Source organism: Oreochromis aureus, linkage group 13 (assembly GCF_013358895.1).
Source record: "Oreochromis aureus strain Israel breed Guangdong linkage group 13, ZZ_aureus, whole genome shotgun sequence".
Lineage (NCBI taxonomy): Eukaryota > Metazoa > Chordata > Actinopteri > Cichliformes > Cichlidae > Oreochromis > Oreochromis aureus.
This window is the reverse complement of record NC_052954.1, coordinates 13,469,521-13,486,955: the sequence shown is the minus strand read 5'-3', so window position 1 is coordinate 13,486,955 and position 17,435 is coordinate 13,469,521. Positions and strand designations below refer to the sequence as shown.

The 17,435-nt window shown below is 39.4% G+C and overlaps 1 protein-coding gene across 3 annotated transcripts in view; it reads left to right on the top strand.

The window, feature by feature from the left end:
• Positions 1-17,435, top strand: part of pde10a (phosphodiesterase 10A) — a 60,180-nt gene that overhangs the window by 31,002 nt on the left and 11,743 nt on the right. For all 3 annotated transcript variants that reach the window (XM_039621850.1, XM_039621849.1, XM_031732079.2), the window contains 5 exons: positions 1,213-1,344; positions 14,154-14,182; positions 15,164-15,284; positions 16,551-16,600; positions 16,705-16,845. In XM_039621850.1, coding sequence (XP_039477784.1) covers positions 1,213-1,344; positions 14,154-14,182; positions 15,164-15,284; positions 16,551-16,600; positions 16,705-16,845 — 473 coding nt within the window. The remainder of the gene's footprint in view (positions 1-1,212; positions 1,345-14,153; positions 14,183-15,163; positions 15,285-16,550; positions 16,601-16,704; positions 16,846-17,435) is intronic.

Sequence of the window (17,435 nt, the reverse complement as noted above, 5' to 3'; positions counted from 1 at the left end):
GTTCTGCAGGGATAGATCAAAGGTCGTGGATAGCTCAGAGTCTGAATCAGGAGCACTATGATCCTAAAATTAAATTAAAAGTGAAAGATATTCTTCAACCACAACCTTTTATGGACTCATAACAGGTTACCTGCAGCTGAAGCAGAATGTAGTCTTTCTATCTCTGCATCTGGTTTTACTTTGTCATCTGGCACAACACTCACCTCCCACCCCCTCCAACCCACACACACACGCACACACACCCGGCTTACTGTTGTGTTGTCTACAGGGATCTGTAGCGATTCACAACACTGATATTCATGCAGCTTTCCTGACTGACACCCCACTTACTAATGTTTTCATGCCACGTGTGTGTGTGTGTTTGTGCATCTACAGAGGGAGTCTACACAGATGCTCCTGATAACCAGACATTTCGTGAGAAAGCGTTATAAAAACTTTCAGGGCTGTCTAAATACAACACTCTTCTCTCTGCTATTATCTGAAAACGTATAGTTATAGTTTACCATGCCGTAAAATGTAAATTCACCTCTGTTTGTCTTTTTTAAGATCACATTTCTTCTCATTATGAGATGACACTTCATGTCTAAATGTATACAGTTAGAAGTCTTTGTTTTAGACATACACTCCATTTGTGTGAGTGACCTAAACATGATGGCGTCCTAGTGCATCATGACTGCTTCACAGACGCCAGTGGGGGTATTAAAAACAACTTTCCCTCAACGATGGTCTGGCAAATGGCTTTTTTTCCCTGACAACAAAGACAGTAAACAGCAGCACTTAGCAAGCTCTCAAGATCCTAATTGCCTATTAAGCACAATCGAGTCCTCCTTTATCCTGTTGCCTCTGTTGGGGGCTCCTATCCCTGGAGATACAGATTTACAGTAAACATAAGTGAGCTAGCCCGGCTATCAAAGAGCTTTAACTCGAGCCTCGGCTCGGCTGCCACCGCTCTCACCTCACCGTGAAGAGAATGAAGTGACCTTCAGCTGTTTTCATCCTTTGCATTTGTTTGGGTGACCTTCGGGATCATTGTGGGTTCAAGTGAGATGTTATTTCATTCCTCTCACATGCTACACTTCTCCTTTCTAGCATTTCAATGATTCTGTTTATCATCTCACTTCAGTATTGTTTTGGTGTTTTTGTTGGTGTTTTTTTCTCACACTTTCATTAGTCTTAACTAAAGTTGTGATGCTTTGTTTTTGTGCTCCTCAGGCTTGACAGATGAGAAAGTGAAGGCCTACCTCTCGCTGCACCCGCAGATTCTGGATGACTTTGTGTTGGAGAGTGTGAGTGCAGAGACGTTGGACAGATGGCTGAAGAGGAAGACCAGCAGCAGGCCTGCAGGTATACCCCCCTACCACACACATATACAGACAAAAAACGCACAGAGTCAGCTGCATCTCTCTGGATCACTAAGACAAAATCCTTGGATTTAAGAATTGCAGTTTTTGTAAGTCTGGGGAACAACGGTGCATTTGCAGGCTCTGTTTATTATCCTGGCCATTAGCAGTGCAAATCACTCATCATCACATGTGTCTCCTTTAATCATCCATGTTTGTGATACACAGAAGAAAAGGAGAAGGAATGGACCTGTCCGGTTTTTACGGGTCATTAGATGTGTTTGAGCCGGCTGGGCTGAGTTTGTGCCGTGCACTCTACTCACAGCGAACTGTTTCTCAGACCGACTGCATCCATCAAGGGCCCACAGGGTTGGCACAGTGCCCAGTTGAGCTGCTGACGTCAGAGGCGACCTCCAGAGACATGCAGCCGGCTGAAGGGGGCCCAAGGGAGGGGTGTGGATGTTGGTGGTAGCACTGGTGGTGCTTAGGGGGGGGGCTGTGCTGGCTCAGGGTGTGGGTGTGTTGAAGGAGGAAGCTGGCAGAGGATAGATTTGTCACATTTTGGAGCTGCTTTCCACACGAGGAATGCAGACAGTAGTGTTTGTTGCTGCCGTGCAGAGTTGTTAATTTCTCAAGTCTGAGCCAGTGTTTGAAACAATTTCCTGTATGTTGTATATATACAGTACGTGTGTGTTTAGCTTGACAAATATCAAATAGAGGCTGTCATGCTAATAACTCTTCCTGGCGCCAAGTAGGAATAACTAATTTCATCCACATAGTTCAGTTCAGGGCAGATGGAACCTGTGTAAACCAGATCGCTGATTCACAAAACTAAATAAAAGAAAGACTTTTTAACTGAAATCTTCTTTGTTTCAATGTTCACAGTTCAGTCAGGACCACTTTAGCCATCTGCAGTAATTTATATTTGGCTTTTTGGCTTTATTGTGGGACCTTCCCACAAGGTCCCACAATAAATATGTGAAATATGTGAAAACCAGAGTCATGACATAAAAAAGAGAAGCTGGGGCGGGTTGCAAAGCAGCTTGCAGATGAGCAGCAGATGTAGGCAGACTAAAGCCACATAAACGGTCCCCTTTAAGATTTAACAGTTGGATGTATAAAAGGCAGAGATGTACCGGCTGCAGTTTTCTTGGCTGTTTCCCATTTACGATTAATTTCGAAGCATGCTCTGCTGATTCTGATTTTTTCAAGAACTTTAACTGACAGCAAACTCAGAAGACTTTCTTAATAAAAGAAATTACTAAATGCTCCATTTTTGTCCAAACTGTGGTAAATTACAGGATCTTCTCTCATTAAATCAGCTAAAAATTAATTGCTCTGTCACTGGAAAGGGGTTCAAGAGCTACCTGACATACTTTACCTAATCAAACAAAAAGCAGGTGCAACAGATTTATATAACAACATAAACGTCAAGTACTTACATCATTTTTTTAGTATGCTTACAACTTCAGTTCCGTTACAGATAACAAGACTTTGATACTTTTTTTCAATATTTTCTTCATAACTGTTTCAATCCTTTGCTCATACCAAGGCTGCTGGCTTGTGGCTAGCTTTGAGCTCCGGATAGCTTTAGCCGTTTTAACTTTTTGTTAGCTTCTTATGTTTTCATCGTCATCCCTCCACCGTTTAGCTTAGGGGACTGTCTTCACCCACAGTGAAATGCTTCCACGCTAAGGACATATCAGTCTCGACAGCTGTGTGTGTGTGTTGCACACAGGCATGAGATGGACCGATTCATAATCTGACATATGGTACGCTGACCACCCAGGGCCAAGAACACTGGAAATTGGGTAATTCCGGTGCCAGGCAAATCGATATGTGTATCTGTTGTCAAGGGTTCAGCATATCTTCTGGGATGGAAGCTGATATTATTTTATTGGCCTAACTAAACTAACATTATGCTTAATTGACAACTCCAGTTGTTCTAATTTAAAGAACAACACAAACAGTTTTGTTTACTACAGATTGCGTATACTTAATATGACTACTTCATCTTTGTGCACTTAAGATGTCAAGGATGTCGTACTACTTCCCTTTTATTCAGCCACTCTCTACAGTTTATTTCAGTAGAGTAGGGAAATCGATTTGCAACTACTTGAAACTCACTTGAGCCAGGTATCCCATCACAGTGAACAAAGTTATCACTGTGCGGAAACTCAGACATGATTGATTTGAAAATGCTACGATCCATTACCACATGGCCGTATCAGAGATTTGGCCATAAAAAAGCATACTTGATGTTCATTATGATGAATTACATGTTTCAAGCAAGTTTCAAATTTCAAATTTGATTATGCTGCCATCTAGAAATGCATACTGACTGCTTTCTTTTTAAAGTGCTTTGAAAAGTAATGTTATCAGTAATGTAAACGATGTTAGTGTGCAGCTAAAGACCCTGGTAAAGTAGCTTTTGGATGGAGGGACATAGCTGAAGACCAGGAACAATACAGTAACACAAAATTATTGGTATAAAAGTAAATAACAGATTTAGAATATCCATCCATCCACTCTTTTCTGCTTATCCTTATCAGGGTCACTGGAGACGGTGGGGGACTGATGCCTATCCCAGCTACCGTTGGGCGAGAGGCGGGGTATACCCTGCATAAGGTCACCAATCTGATACAGGGCTAACACAGAGAGACAGACAACCATTTACACTTATATTTACACTTTCCCTTTCTCACTTCTATGGCCAATTTAGAATCATCAATTAACCTAACCCAACTAACTGCATGTCTTTGTGGGAGGAAGCAGGAGTACCTGGAGAGAACCCACACAAACACAGGGAGAACATTGAATATATTTATATTAATCATGTTGAAACATATTTTAAATTAATAATTTATTTTTTAAATGCATAATGCAACTATTCTACAAGTACATCTGCTCTCACTGAGTGGCCAGTGGAGCCCATATTATTTCCATTGTCTAAATCAAGTTAACATATAGTGGGTATGTTTTTTCTATTAATTTTTGCATTTTTTTCAAAAAGTAGAAAGGAAAAAGAGGACAGAAAATAAGCAGAAAGGGAGCATGGGACCACCAATCCATATTGGCCACTTTTCTTGGATTTTTTTAAGCTGTTTCTTTTTTGTTCTTAGCTAATATTGTTGTACTTTAAAGGCACAGTCAGTCTTTTTTTAGTTTATTTATTGGGAAAAAAGAATGTAGCTTTTTGACAGAGAAACATAGCTGAGAACCAGGAACAATACAGTATCAAAAAGTTATTGTAGTACTATATATAAATGTATGGTAATATAGATACAAGTATATGTGTAAGTACATAAGCTTACGTAAACTTAGAGTTAATACATTAAAAATACATACGAGCAGGTATCAATTTGTTCTAAGTCACCATGTTTCCCTGCAATCTTGAATACAGTGGCTGAGATTAGAGTCGCAGTTCTGCCTTATCATGTTTTATATAAGTAGCTAGAGACACATATGTAGCATGCCAAAGGTGGAGAAGTAGAAAAGTCCTTTTGTGCCATCTCCTGATGTAACCCTCAAAAATAAATAAACATGCTTATTTATCCCTTTTATTGTCACAATTGCTTAGTGTCAGTAGATTAGACACACGACCCTCTTGTCCCCAGACAGCTGACAACGAGCTAACTTAATAACAACATCAGCTGGTTGTAAGCTAACATTATGCCAGCTAATGTTAGGCTTGAATGGGCCATAAATCACAGTTTCCCTCTGATAAACAGTTTCATTACATTCTCGCCTCATTTGATAGTCCAACAATGTTAGATTCGCTTCAAAGAAAGTATCACTACCACTGACTGACAGAAGCTAACAGAGGCTAATAGCAGCTAACAGAGGCTAACAGTAGCAGTTACCAACAGAAAAGTTCAGGATATCCTCACGTCAGTGTCTCAGTCATTGTACAGAAGTGAGCTTCACTGGCTCACTGACCTCTCACAGAGTTTTACAACCTCCTTCAGAGTACATAGACGTGGATATATTTTGACAGCTGAGATGAAGGGGTTACACTCCCTACAGATGAATAGGAGGCAGAGTTGTGCCACTGTCGCTAGGATTATGCACTCGAAGTGAGAGTGTAAAGGTGCCAGTGTACCCTCCTCATTGGTCACTTAAAGCACCGCTACAATACAGTCACACAGTCACTTCAATGTATGCTTACTGTTAAGGAGCAGGGAGCCACTGCAGTATTATCCCAAAAGATAGGTGTAGCCACACGCAGACAATGCTGCTACATCAGTGCTGACATAGCAAGAGAAGAAGTCAAAGCCAGAAGAAAAAACATAGCAGAGTGGATTTTTTTCCACATGTTCTCAATATATCAACTCAAGCATTTCTTTCTGTATGTTGTGTGAATCTCTAAATTCATCTGAACAGCGATAAAAACCATTTCATATTTAGGTGTGTTTATTGCAAGTTTCAAAGGAAACTCATGTAGCATTAGTTTGCTACATTAGAATAATTTCGATATGCTACTTCTGATCTGTGGTAGTTAGAATACTTCATCAGCTACTGTTTGTACAACTCTTAAACTGAGTGGGAGGAGACCAGAGTGAAAACGTCAGCAATCAGCTCTCCAATTCTGCCATGTCTCTCTTTGACTTGATCTTTACATCACATCATGAGTAATATTACTAAGTCCACTTCCTCTGTTAGACCACTGCGAGCAGACGCTTTGGCACCACTCTGAAGCCTCTCTGTAACTTCCTCTCAGTGGTTGTATCCACTCAAATGACAAACACTGTCTAATTTCTGGTTCATCACACAGGATGAATGGGTCAGTGTGTTGGGTTGATGGCTAAGAGTGTGTATCTGACTTCTAGCTAGTATTTTACACATTTTTCCCCCCTTGTGTTAACGAAGTAATGAAGTACTTCCTGTGGTACTGATGAAGGTAAAATGGTTCTCTCTAATGACATATTACTTAACTCATTTTTTATTCGCACTTGTAATAGATGCGATTGATTTTATATTTTTTATGAGTGCAGCAACAGCAGGATTTGTCATCATGTGACCGTCATTGAGATAACCACTGCTTCCTGGAAGCAGTCCCTGCAGCCAGTCTTGTTCTCACTTATCATGTGATGGACAACACTGGATTACATAAATCAGTTGGTCTGCACACGCAAGTGTGTGTGTGTCTTTGTGCAGAAGTTGTGTTGCACCCTGCAACTCCGGAAAAAGGATTCGCATTTGCACACTTTCTTTATTGAGTTGAATCTGCTGTGCAGTTATATTACAAATATTTCTTGTCATAATAATCAAATTATAGTCTTTCTGTAATGTGTTTTTTTAATCATTGTTTATTACTTTCTTACTTCATACTGTGTCGTTTATTTATCAAGATGAGGCTTCAACTTTCAAAGCTGATGGCTCTCAACAGCGCATTACACTGCAGTGCTGCCTTAAAGCCGCCAGAACACAGAAACGCTGTTTCCCAGAATCCTGCTGATGTCATTTGACCATCACACCTCCTTTGACCAGGGTCCCACTGGCAATGTTTACTTCACACGACACTCTGTCACGGGACAATTAATAAATCCCAAATTCTCTGCTGCACCCATTCAGAGGCCCCTCGTTACTCATCTGTGCCTTCTGCAGTGCACACGCACTCACAGACAGACACACAATGTATATGAATGTGACTGTTTGTCAGACCACGCAAGGCTTTTTAGCTCTGAAACTTCTGCTCATCCATGTAAAGTCTTTTAAACAAGGAAAAGTTGTTCCGTTAAGTCAGTCAGAGTTGGATTATGTTTGAACTAGAACAAGAACAGCTGTTTTCATTACTGTTTTTTTTTATTAATCATTTAAGTAATCAGTGCAGCATTAGCATTTTGCAAACCTAAACTATGAGGTCATTCATAGAGGAGGATGACATCATCTCTGAATTCACAAATCTTGCAGCAAAACTGCAAACGTCAAGAACTCTGAAGTAATCCGTGGACAGGTCCTCAACAGTACGTGTTGCAACTTAGTTTATTACCTACAGAACAGGAAGACCTCAAAATAAGACCGTTGCTCATCCAAACAACCCCAAACTCTGCATTGCACTTCCTCTTTCAACACCAAGTTTCAAGGGCGCTACATTGACAAAAGTTTTGGGCCAAACTTCTTTATCTCAACAATGGGTGTTTTCATTCCCTTTGCCACAGGTGCATTAGATCAAGCACCTAGCCGTGCAGCCTGCCCTTACAAGCATTTGTGAAAGAATGGGTCTTTTTACAGAGCTTTTTGAATTTGAGTGTGGTACTGTAATAAGATGCCACCACCGAAACTCGTCAGTTTGTGAAATTTCTTCCCTTCTAGATAATCCACCATTAACTGTAAGCGGTGTTATTGTAAAGAGGAAGCGTTTAGTAACCACAACAACTCAACCACCAAGTGTCCGGCCGTGTAAAGTTGCTGAGTGGGTGGCACCAAGTGCTGAGGCGCAGAGAGGGTAAAAGCCACAAACGCTCAGCTGATTCAGTAACTGCTGATTTCCAAACCTCCTCTGGCATTAAAATCAGCACCAAAATTGCATCCAAGGAGCATCATGGCATGGGTGTCCATTTAGGTTTAGGAAAAGATTTAGGTTTGTGTTTGTTTGTTTTTTTTACCTTAAACGAATAACATATTATCAGAGTTTTACAAGGATAAATTGACTACTTGAGTAATTGAACCAACATGTCCCTGTCAGGCTAGGTTCCCTGCTTGATCAATAATATAGTTTTTCTTTCACTAATATAAGTATATAGACATTTTTTCTTGTATTCTTAACTGTATATGTGTAACAATTTATATTTATACTTTTATTTTATACTTTATTTATTCGTATTATATTGGTTCGATGGAAAATAAATACACAGAAATTCAGTTCTAACGTGCAATAACTGGTGTATGTTCTGAATAGCTACAATAAAGTAGATATCCTCTTCTGTTCTACTGGAGAAGCATGTGGAAAAGTGAGTCTCTATCCTTTCTGGCCTGGTCTCCAGCGGCAAGAGAGTTAGGCCGAGTTAAGCAGCTGATACTGTTTCTCAGATGTGTTTAGAGGCCAGGCACAAGCAGACAAAGATGTGCTTGTGTACCAGTACCTCATACCCCACCACTGTGATAAGAGACCAGGCTCACCTGCAGGGCTTTCCAGGGAGGGGAGGTGGATGCCCCCCACCTCTCCCAACGCAGCGCTCATGAGGCACATTGAGTTTCAAATGGTAAAAAACATTTGGTAAACATAACTAGACGTTTTAATTAACATGCTGGCTCTTTTAAAGCCTTTGGCCAGAAATGTACAGCAGGTTAATGAAAAGTAAAAGACTAGCTTGTTGGTAAATAGAGAGCATGGCACTGAAAAAGAAGAAGACTGCTTTTTTTGGCAGCTGCAAATCCTCCATGCAGCAGGTCGATGCAGGACAACCACTAGGTCGACACATATTGACCGCTGAGTCACTGCTAGCTGACCGTCCTGTGGGAGACTGTGTATCTGTAGTGGTGGATCAATAAAGAGTCCATAAAGTATCGTACGCATTAGACCTGTCTGACTGAGACATTTTTCTTGTGCAGGACCTTCGCCCAGGGCTACTGATATCTTCTAGATGCTTCTTCAAATCATCTATCTATCTCTCTATACTATTTTCCTTGCTGTCATCACATAGTTGTTCTATCAGAGTCACTCCCACTGTTTTGTTTACAGTGCTTTCAGCAGTGTTTGCAGGACATGCAAGAGAGTACGCATCATAGCTGAGCAGACTGTGGTGCAAAATCAATGCAAAAGTTTTTTAATTTGAGATTAACAACATCCAACATAACAACCATCCTGGTTGTCATTTTGCTTTTCTGCTATGTTAAAATAAATTATTAAATATTCACGAAATATTTATCAATCTATCTGATTTTATACTATCCAGCCCTTGCTGTTTGCACCTCTGCTTTAACTGTTAACAGTGGTACGACATGTATATTCTGTAAACAATGAGCAGCTAATACACCGCAGTGTTACTTTCTGTGAAGCTGAAAATAAAACATGCAGCAAATATTTAAAAAAATATGCCAGCATGCACTATCCCGATTGTGGACAATAAACTGTATCGGGACATAGAGAGACGCAGTGTAATGAAATAGTCAGCCTTACCCACTCAGCAGTGGTTTCCAAACAAAACTAGTGCGTACTGTATTTACTGTACCTGATGAACCAAAGCTACTGTGCAGCAGGTTTTGGGGGAAAAAAAGTTTAAATGATGCGATGAAGTTTCTAAAAGAAGTCAGTTCAGCCTCTGCAGCGTTCAGGAGTTGCTCGACGGTTGTGTTTAGTGTTCACTGTCGACTGTGCTGGCAGTATATTTTCTAAGAACATGTCAGCACTCTCCTGGTGTGTTTACTGAAATCACAGCAGGTTCCTGAAAATAAGGGAAGGTATTAACAGACGGCTGGTTTTTGTCCCAGCGCTGATGGCTGGCCGTGTCGCGCTGTGATAAAAATCAGTTACACACGCACAAACACGACTAAAGCGTATGTCTACCCCAGGGATAGCTCTGTTATAATCCCATGACACATGTGTGATGAAACAAAGATCTTATATCTGTAACATTTCAGTTTAGTCTTTTGTTTTTGGTGCTGGTGGTCATGCAGAACAAAGCAGCATATCTCCTCTCACACACACAAAAAAGCCAAAGAGCTAAGCTAAGAGGTAAGACAAGATATTTTCTGGTTTCTAGGAAAGACAGTTATGTGAGAGCCATGCTGGACCTGCACCTGCTGAATGTGTGCATGACCCTGCATGCAAACTTTAAAAGAAGCTGCTGGAACTGTTCCAGCTGGGCAAAACTGGTTCAGCACAACAGATTTAAAGGGCTTTTGTACCTCTATAGTTTCCAGGCATAGAACGGTTCTACATTTCACCTCAACAGTGTTTATCCCACAACTACAACTTATTCCTGTTCATTTTTAGCTCCTTAGACATTTTGTGGTGTGCAGACACAGTGTTCAGCGTTCTGCTAATAAAATGCTAACTGAGATTTCGTGTCTGTACAGTAACGAGACCTGTAATGAACACGGTCTGGTCACAGTTTTACTCCAGGAGGGACATTTAGGATGTGGCCCTGTGAAGCTGACAGAATGCCTTATATTTTTATGTAGAAGAACCTGGTCAATTAGTTTTGTTGGTTTAAAAAGTATTTTTGTTTGTTTGTTGTAAATACCATTATAAAATCTTCCCATCAGTGTAATATTTTCCTGATATGACTTTTTATTCTGGTTTATTCTTATGTTTTGGCATTGCTGGGATAAGTGGCGCAACTAACTTTATAAGGATCCTCCACCAAGGCCAATGCTCTGCGTTTCTGTTTTGAAGAAAGCGATCTAAATATGCAATGAAAGCCTTTTGTTCCCATGCTCCACCCCTGGCTTTGTAGTTTTGTTTTGGGGTTTTTTTATACTCTTACTGACAGACAGACAGAGAGATAAATATCACTGAGCACATAAATCCACCGCGGTGGGAGCAGGATAAAATGATCCACGCGTCTCCTGGAGCAGCATCACCCGTCGTACAGAGCCTTTTCTAAAGTGCCGTTTCCCACGCCTCACCACCCTCTAGTGAACCTTGTTGCCGTGGGTGAGGAGAGAGAGGTGATGCAAGGGGCAGCACTGTGAGGGGGGTCACAGAGGAAGAAAAAGCCGCTGCTCATGCGCTGAACAAACAACAAGGTGAAAAATGACATAAGTTGCGAGCCAAATAGCAGTGAGAATTGCAATTTCCTGAGTTGTATTTGCATAGATGTTTTTTTTTGTTTGTTTTTTGTAATTAATTTAGGTTTATTTACACAGCCCTCTTTCTCAAGCATCTTTAATTGCGTTAGGATCTGTGCATACCACACAGATCCTGTCCCACACTGAATCATATTGCATGCAATTCAAATGATTCAAATCATTTTCATTGGTTTAGAGAGCCTTGGCGGCCTTCGGATAAGAGTTTAAAGAGTGACACTGTTTTTTGTGCAGTGACCCGTCTCTCTATGAGGGAAGTGGAATCAAAGTCAGAAAGAAACTGTCACACATCAGTGTTTGTGTTAATATGGCTGCTCTGAACTGCTGTAAAAAATGTAGACCAATTTTTAAACCAGTACTACTGTCATAGCTGCCCTTTAAAGGGATTAGTGTCTGATTATTTTAGGCCTCAACAAGTCATTTTTAAAAAGATTCTTTTTTTCAGTGGGGCTTGAAGTCTTTTTCAAGTGCAACTTTCTGTCGTCTGATTGACGTCAGCGGCCAGCGGTTCACTCTAAAATAGGTCTCATGGCTAAGTTAGGAAACTCATAGCATACTGCAGGAATGTTTAAAACAACAAACAATGTAGCCGGCTGCAATTCCTTTCTTCACATGTTCAAAGAGGCTCGTTTCAAAGGATGGCCCGCTCGAGTCAGCACTTCAGTGGATGTTTCTAAAATTTGCCCAGCTCTTTGCGTGGTTTTGATCACATGAAAAGTTATCAAAGAGATCTCAGCGGTTTATGTTCTCGTGTGCTGTTGACCCACGTGTACCGACGAATCACTTGAGCTGTGTGAATGGTTTTATTTTCAGCCCAAGTAGCACTCCCAGACCCACTCCCAGATTATGAGTCCAGAAACTGTTATGATTGGCTGAAGCTTTAATAATTATCACATACTTCAGTGTCTACATCCAAAGATAATAGTCATATGTCTCCCCGGCAGCTGTAAATCACACCAGGAATCTGCACTTGAAGCCGCAAAGTTTTGCACTCGTCAACTTAAATGAATATCTCTCCTAATTTTGTTTTAAAAGGAACGTCATTTAAATAAATACCTCCCTGCATTAAGTAGATAAAATATTCATCCATTACTTATAGATAATGAGTATTGATGCTTTAAATACTCCATCGTTCGTATTTGTTCACCTGACGACTATTCTGAGGACAGCATATGGTTTTTCTTATTTGCTGCTTGTGATGTTGGCCCGTCGCAATCCATCAGTCCACAGCTGAGTATCCACCCATGCGGTGTTTAAACAGCCAGGGAAGATTTATGACTCTCTGACTGTTGCTTTTCAGCGTTTTAATTCAAAAAAACAATGACTGCCTTCACATCTACACAGTTACTCAGACTTTGTAACAATTAAAAGCATTTTGAAGTTCCTCTTACAAAAGTAGCATCATCTGACTTAATCCGTGGCTTTCACAGCGTGTCTTTGTCCTGTCTTCCTCCCCTCACTCTCAACCAGTCGCGGCAGATGTCCGCCTGGTTCTGCCAGGGGTTTCTTCCTGTTAATAGGAGGATTTTCATTCCCACTATCACCAAAGCGCTTGCTCATAGGGGGTCATTCGATTGTTGGGGTTTTCCCTGATTTCTCTGTATGATTGTAGGGTCTTTACCTTACAATATAAAGCACCGTGAGAAAATAATTGTTATGATTTGGCACTGTATAAATAAAACTGAATTGAAATTAAACACGGAAGTTGAACCAAAGTGCTTTAGATACAGACGCCTTTGCATTCCAGGTCTCCAAAAAACCCAAATTAAAAGGTGTGTTTTGTTGTGTTATCTGATTATCATGGGAAGTAAAAACCACTATGATTTAGTGGTCATTAAAATGTGTTCAGAATTTGCAAATTAATGATGATTCATCGCTTAAGTATGACACACTGCCCTACATAAGCTAACCCAAAAGTATCAGTGATTTTACTTGATATTGGATTGATACCAAAATTTTCAGTATTACAATGTAACAACAGCAAATGTACAAGAGGCCTTTAATGTTTTAGGAGCTTTGGATTTTATGAACAAAGCTTGAATTTCTGTAGCGATTCTTCCTTAGGCTGAAATTTGGCAAGTTTATCAGCGATCATGTTGTTGCTGTGTGAATAATCACAACACAACGGTCAAGTGTGTGGAGGCCGCTGCCTGCTGAATGCATTGCCTGGGCATTCCCTAACAGAAAAGGTGGTGATGCTGATCAAAGTGTTGTAATTTTGTATTTTCTAATTGGTTTGTCATTTTTCATCTTATCCTGGGCATTTATGTTGACAAACTTTACCAAACTGATAAAGACTAAAACTAAGGACATTAGTTTTTTGAGTTCACAAAATCAATTTCGGTTAGTTTTTTTTCTTCTTCTTTTTTTTTTTTTTTTTTTTTTTTTTTTTACAAAAGTCTATTTTTATTTTTATTTTGTTTTCTTTTGTTTAACTGAAACGCTTCACCACATGCTTCATCACCAATCATCCTGCTTTTGATTAATTTGTTCTTACATTGTTTTTATTGTTTTTATTGTTTTACATTGCTGTTTTATTTACTGTTACATTGTTTTATATTTCCATTTCTTGTGTTGTAAAGCGCTTTGTGATTTTTTTTTTTATCTGTGAAATAGGTAATCACTTATTTACCTACTTACATCTGCGTTTAGTTTTTTTTTCTTTTTTTTACATTTTTCGGTTTTGATTTATTTAATAATTAGTAGCAAACTGTTTTAGTTAATGTGGATTTTAATAAACTAAAACTAAACTAATAAACTAAAAAAAAATTTGCAAAGGTTTTCACAGAATCTGATTATTCATGTCTTAGTTAGTGGCCAGATCTTAATCTACTTTTGATTCATCCCTAAAAGGGAGTTTTTCCTTCCCGCTGTCACCAGGTACTCGCTCATAGGGGGTCCTGTGATTGTTGAGGTTTTCTGTCTATTGTAGGGTCTTTACCTTGTAATATAAAACTGCTTGAGTTGTTGTTGAGTTGTTGTTGCTATGTAAATATAGAATTGAACTGAAATTCATGTCATTCACTTTAAACTTTATTCAAAAACTTTCTCTCTTTACAGATGACACATCCTCTAAAGAAGTCAGCAGGGTACGTGTTTGCTTTATTTATCATCTTATTTTATATATTACATTGTGTTTATTATAACATAATATTGTCCTTCAGTAACTGTAAAAATGGCTTGATGCTATTTAAGAACTGCGCACACTGAAACAGTTGTGTTTGTCCTTGTCCTTACTTTATTTAGTCTAGTGCCTTTGTATGACTTTGTCATAGGCATAACATCAATATAAAGAATAAGAAAACATGGTTGGACCATAAACGCATCATGTGTGTCACAGTTGTTGGGAAAGTTAGAAAGGTTCAATGGCTATTGTTACACATACTGCATGTTCACACCTTTGTCATTCACACCATCAGAAGACCGGGTGTCAGCACCCACAGCGGGGCCATGACGCTGAGGAGAAGGAACTAACACATGCACACACAGGGAAAAAAGGGAAAAAAATGAGGTCCACTTGGCCCCTCAGTGCGTCACCCATACGTCTGTGCAAACAGGATGTGGGAGGATAGAAGGCGTCCCATGGGGAAGGGTTTCTAGTACGCCACTCTCCCTGCCGTCCTGTCCTCACACTCACGGCAGGAGCAGAAATAGACCGCTCTCTTGCCCCGTACTAGCCAGGAGGTTTGCCTCTTACATAACCGCAGTTTTAAGCTGAGGCTGACCAGCACAGCTTGCCAGAGCTCTAATCAGAACTGTGGGGATGTGGTGGCCTCCTTGCAAAACTGCAGGGGGATCCCTGAGCTAGAGTCTAAGGGTGGGGCGGGGAGTAATGTTATGATGAATGGCCTTGTCTTTGTGAATGGCATTAATCCCCTTTCACTGAGAAACAGAAAAAAAAAGTCATTTGACCTGGAGTAATCTGCAGTAACATTAGACTGGATGCGGTAGAGAATGAAGGTTGTTGTCAGGTTTTTCTGCCTCGTTGCACTTGCTGAATTTTGATATTCAATCTCAGTGCTTGTGCAAGACTGCACAGATCCAATTTCTTTGTGTCTTGTGTCCAGCAGTACCAGGACACAAATATGCAGGGCGTGGTGTACGAACTCAACAGCTACATAGAGCAGCGCCTGGACGCTGGAGGAGACAATAAACTCCTGCTCTATGAGTTGTGCAACATCATCAAAACAGGTAAAAGTAAACATCAACCAAAAGTAACGCAGATTTTTGGAAAACTTCTCTCGATGAGCACGACTTCAGATACTCTGGGTGTCATTTCAGCACCGTAATAGTGGAGGAGCAGGATAAGCTCAGATGCAGCAGGAAGTTTTGTCCGTTTAAAATCAAATTTGGTGCACATGTACTTTTCTAACACCCACTGTAGTAAACCCCACCCACATGCTGATCCAATAAACAAAAGTAAGGATAAGAATTACTTGCAAATTAGCAAAGCAAACCAAATCATGTTTGTCACTTACAGGCCAATAAACCAGAAAATTGAGTTATGTAAACGGTTAAAAACAATCACTCTTTTTTATTTCATTGATTCAGTTCATAAAGTATTGATGGATTATTTGTTCCTGTTTCATATTATTACTCCATCTTAATGACTGGGAAAATTTCATAAGCAGTGATTCAAAGTTCAACTTTTATAATGAATCTGAGCAAAAAGGTTCACTTTATCCAAACCTCATTTCTCATTAACTGCTTGATCAGTTGTGCACTGACTGCACCACCAGGCTCTCTGACTCCACATTGTATGATAACATGACCTATATATCTGTGTGAAATAGGACTGGAAAGGAGAACTGGGAATGAGATGCACTGGATGGCAGTCAAAGCTTTCGGTCAGAGTACCCTTGTAGTTATCTAGGACATTGTTAATAGATTGGTATTAGATTATAACTGGACTGTGGCCTCCTTGTCGGGTTTTTTTTCTCTCTGTTGTCTTTATTTTTCTCGCTAATATCTGCCATTTATTTTATTTTATTTCATTTTTAAAATGTTATTTCAGGTAGTCAGATAGGGTTCAGGCAGAAGCACCAACTAATACAGTATTTAGTCAACAAAGTTGACAATGCAACAGGAAACAGCATTTCATAATTACGAATAATTTCAGGTAGGTGAGGTAGGAGTTTTTTTTATAAGCAAATATTTAAACTTGTCAAGATAAGATAAGATAGCCTTTATTAGTGGTATAGTTGGGAAATTCACATAATTACACCGGGAGGAATAAATAATACTCCAGTAACAGAATAACAGTATATATATATATATATATATATATATATATATATAGATAGATAGATAGATAGATAGATAGATAGATAGATAGATAGATACACATTCGCAGGCGTAGGCTGACAGTGAATGTCAGATTTGACCAGATTGTATTTTAGTCACTTGCTCTGCACATCTGTGTCTCATTTTTTTTATTTATTTATATTTTCCCTGCAGCAACTAAAGCTGATGGATTTGCACTTTACTTCTTGGGAGAATGCAACAATGTGAGTGCTGACTTTTTTTTTTTTTACTGATGCATCTCTGTGTACATGTTCCTTTTTTCTCCAGTTGTGCTTCACTTCCTGTTCTTGTCTGTTCTTCTCAACAGAGTTTATGTTTATTCACTCCAACGGCGGCCAAGGATGGCCCTCCATCCCTCATCCCCTCTGGCCCCATCGCATTTGGGACAACCATTGCCGCTCATGTTGCCAAGACTCGCAAAACACTGCTAGTAGAGGACGTCATGGGGGTATGTGTGGCTGTCATCCATCAACAGTGTAACATTTCAGTGCATCTAGTGTTTGACTACTTTATGTAGCTATAAACATATAATGAAATAATTCTTTCTTATTGCTCTCATTGGGTTAATGTGCTCAACACTGTCAAACTAAAGATATTAAAAAATAATCATAATAGGAGTAAATATATGAAACAAAAGGTAAATTAATTAATACTAATTAATGAATTAATATTTTGTTAAGTCATCAAATATATTAAAAATATTGTAGGCATTCTTTAAGTAATTATTATGATGGGACTTAAATTGATATTTATTTGGATGTTTCTGTTGTATGAAAGTACTTTTGCGTTAATTCTCCTTTTTTAATATGTTTAATTAGTCTAGCGCAATTTTTGTAAATGTTTCTTTTGTGTTGCCTCCGTTTATTTTCTGTCATTTGTCGTCATTTTCTTTTCTCATTTCCTTCAATATTTCAGCTTCATTAGGCAAATGATGATTATTTATGTATTGGGCCATTTAGTTTGTTATCCAGTTATGCTTTTCCCAGTATTTTCATTTAGTTACACATAATAAATGATCCCTCTTTTGATTTACACTTC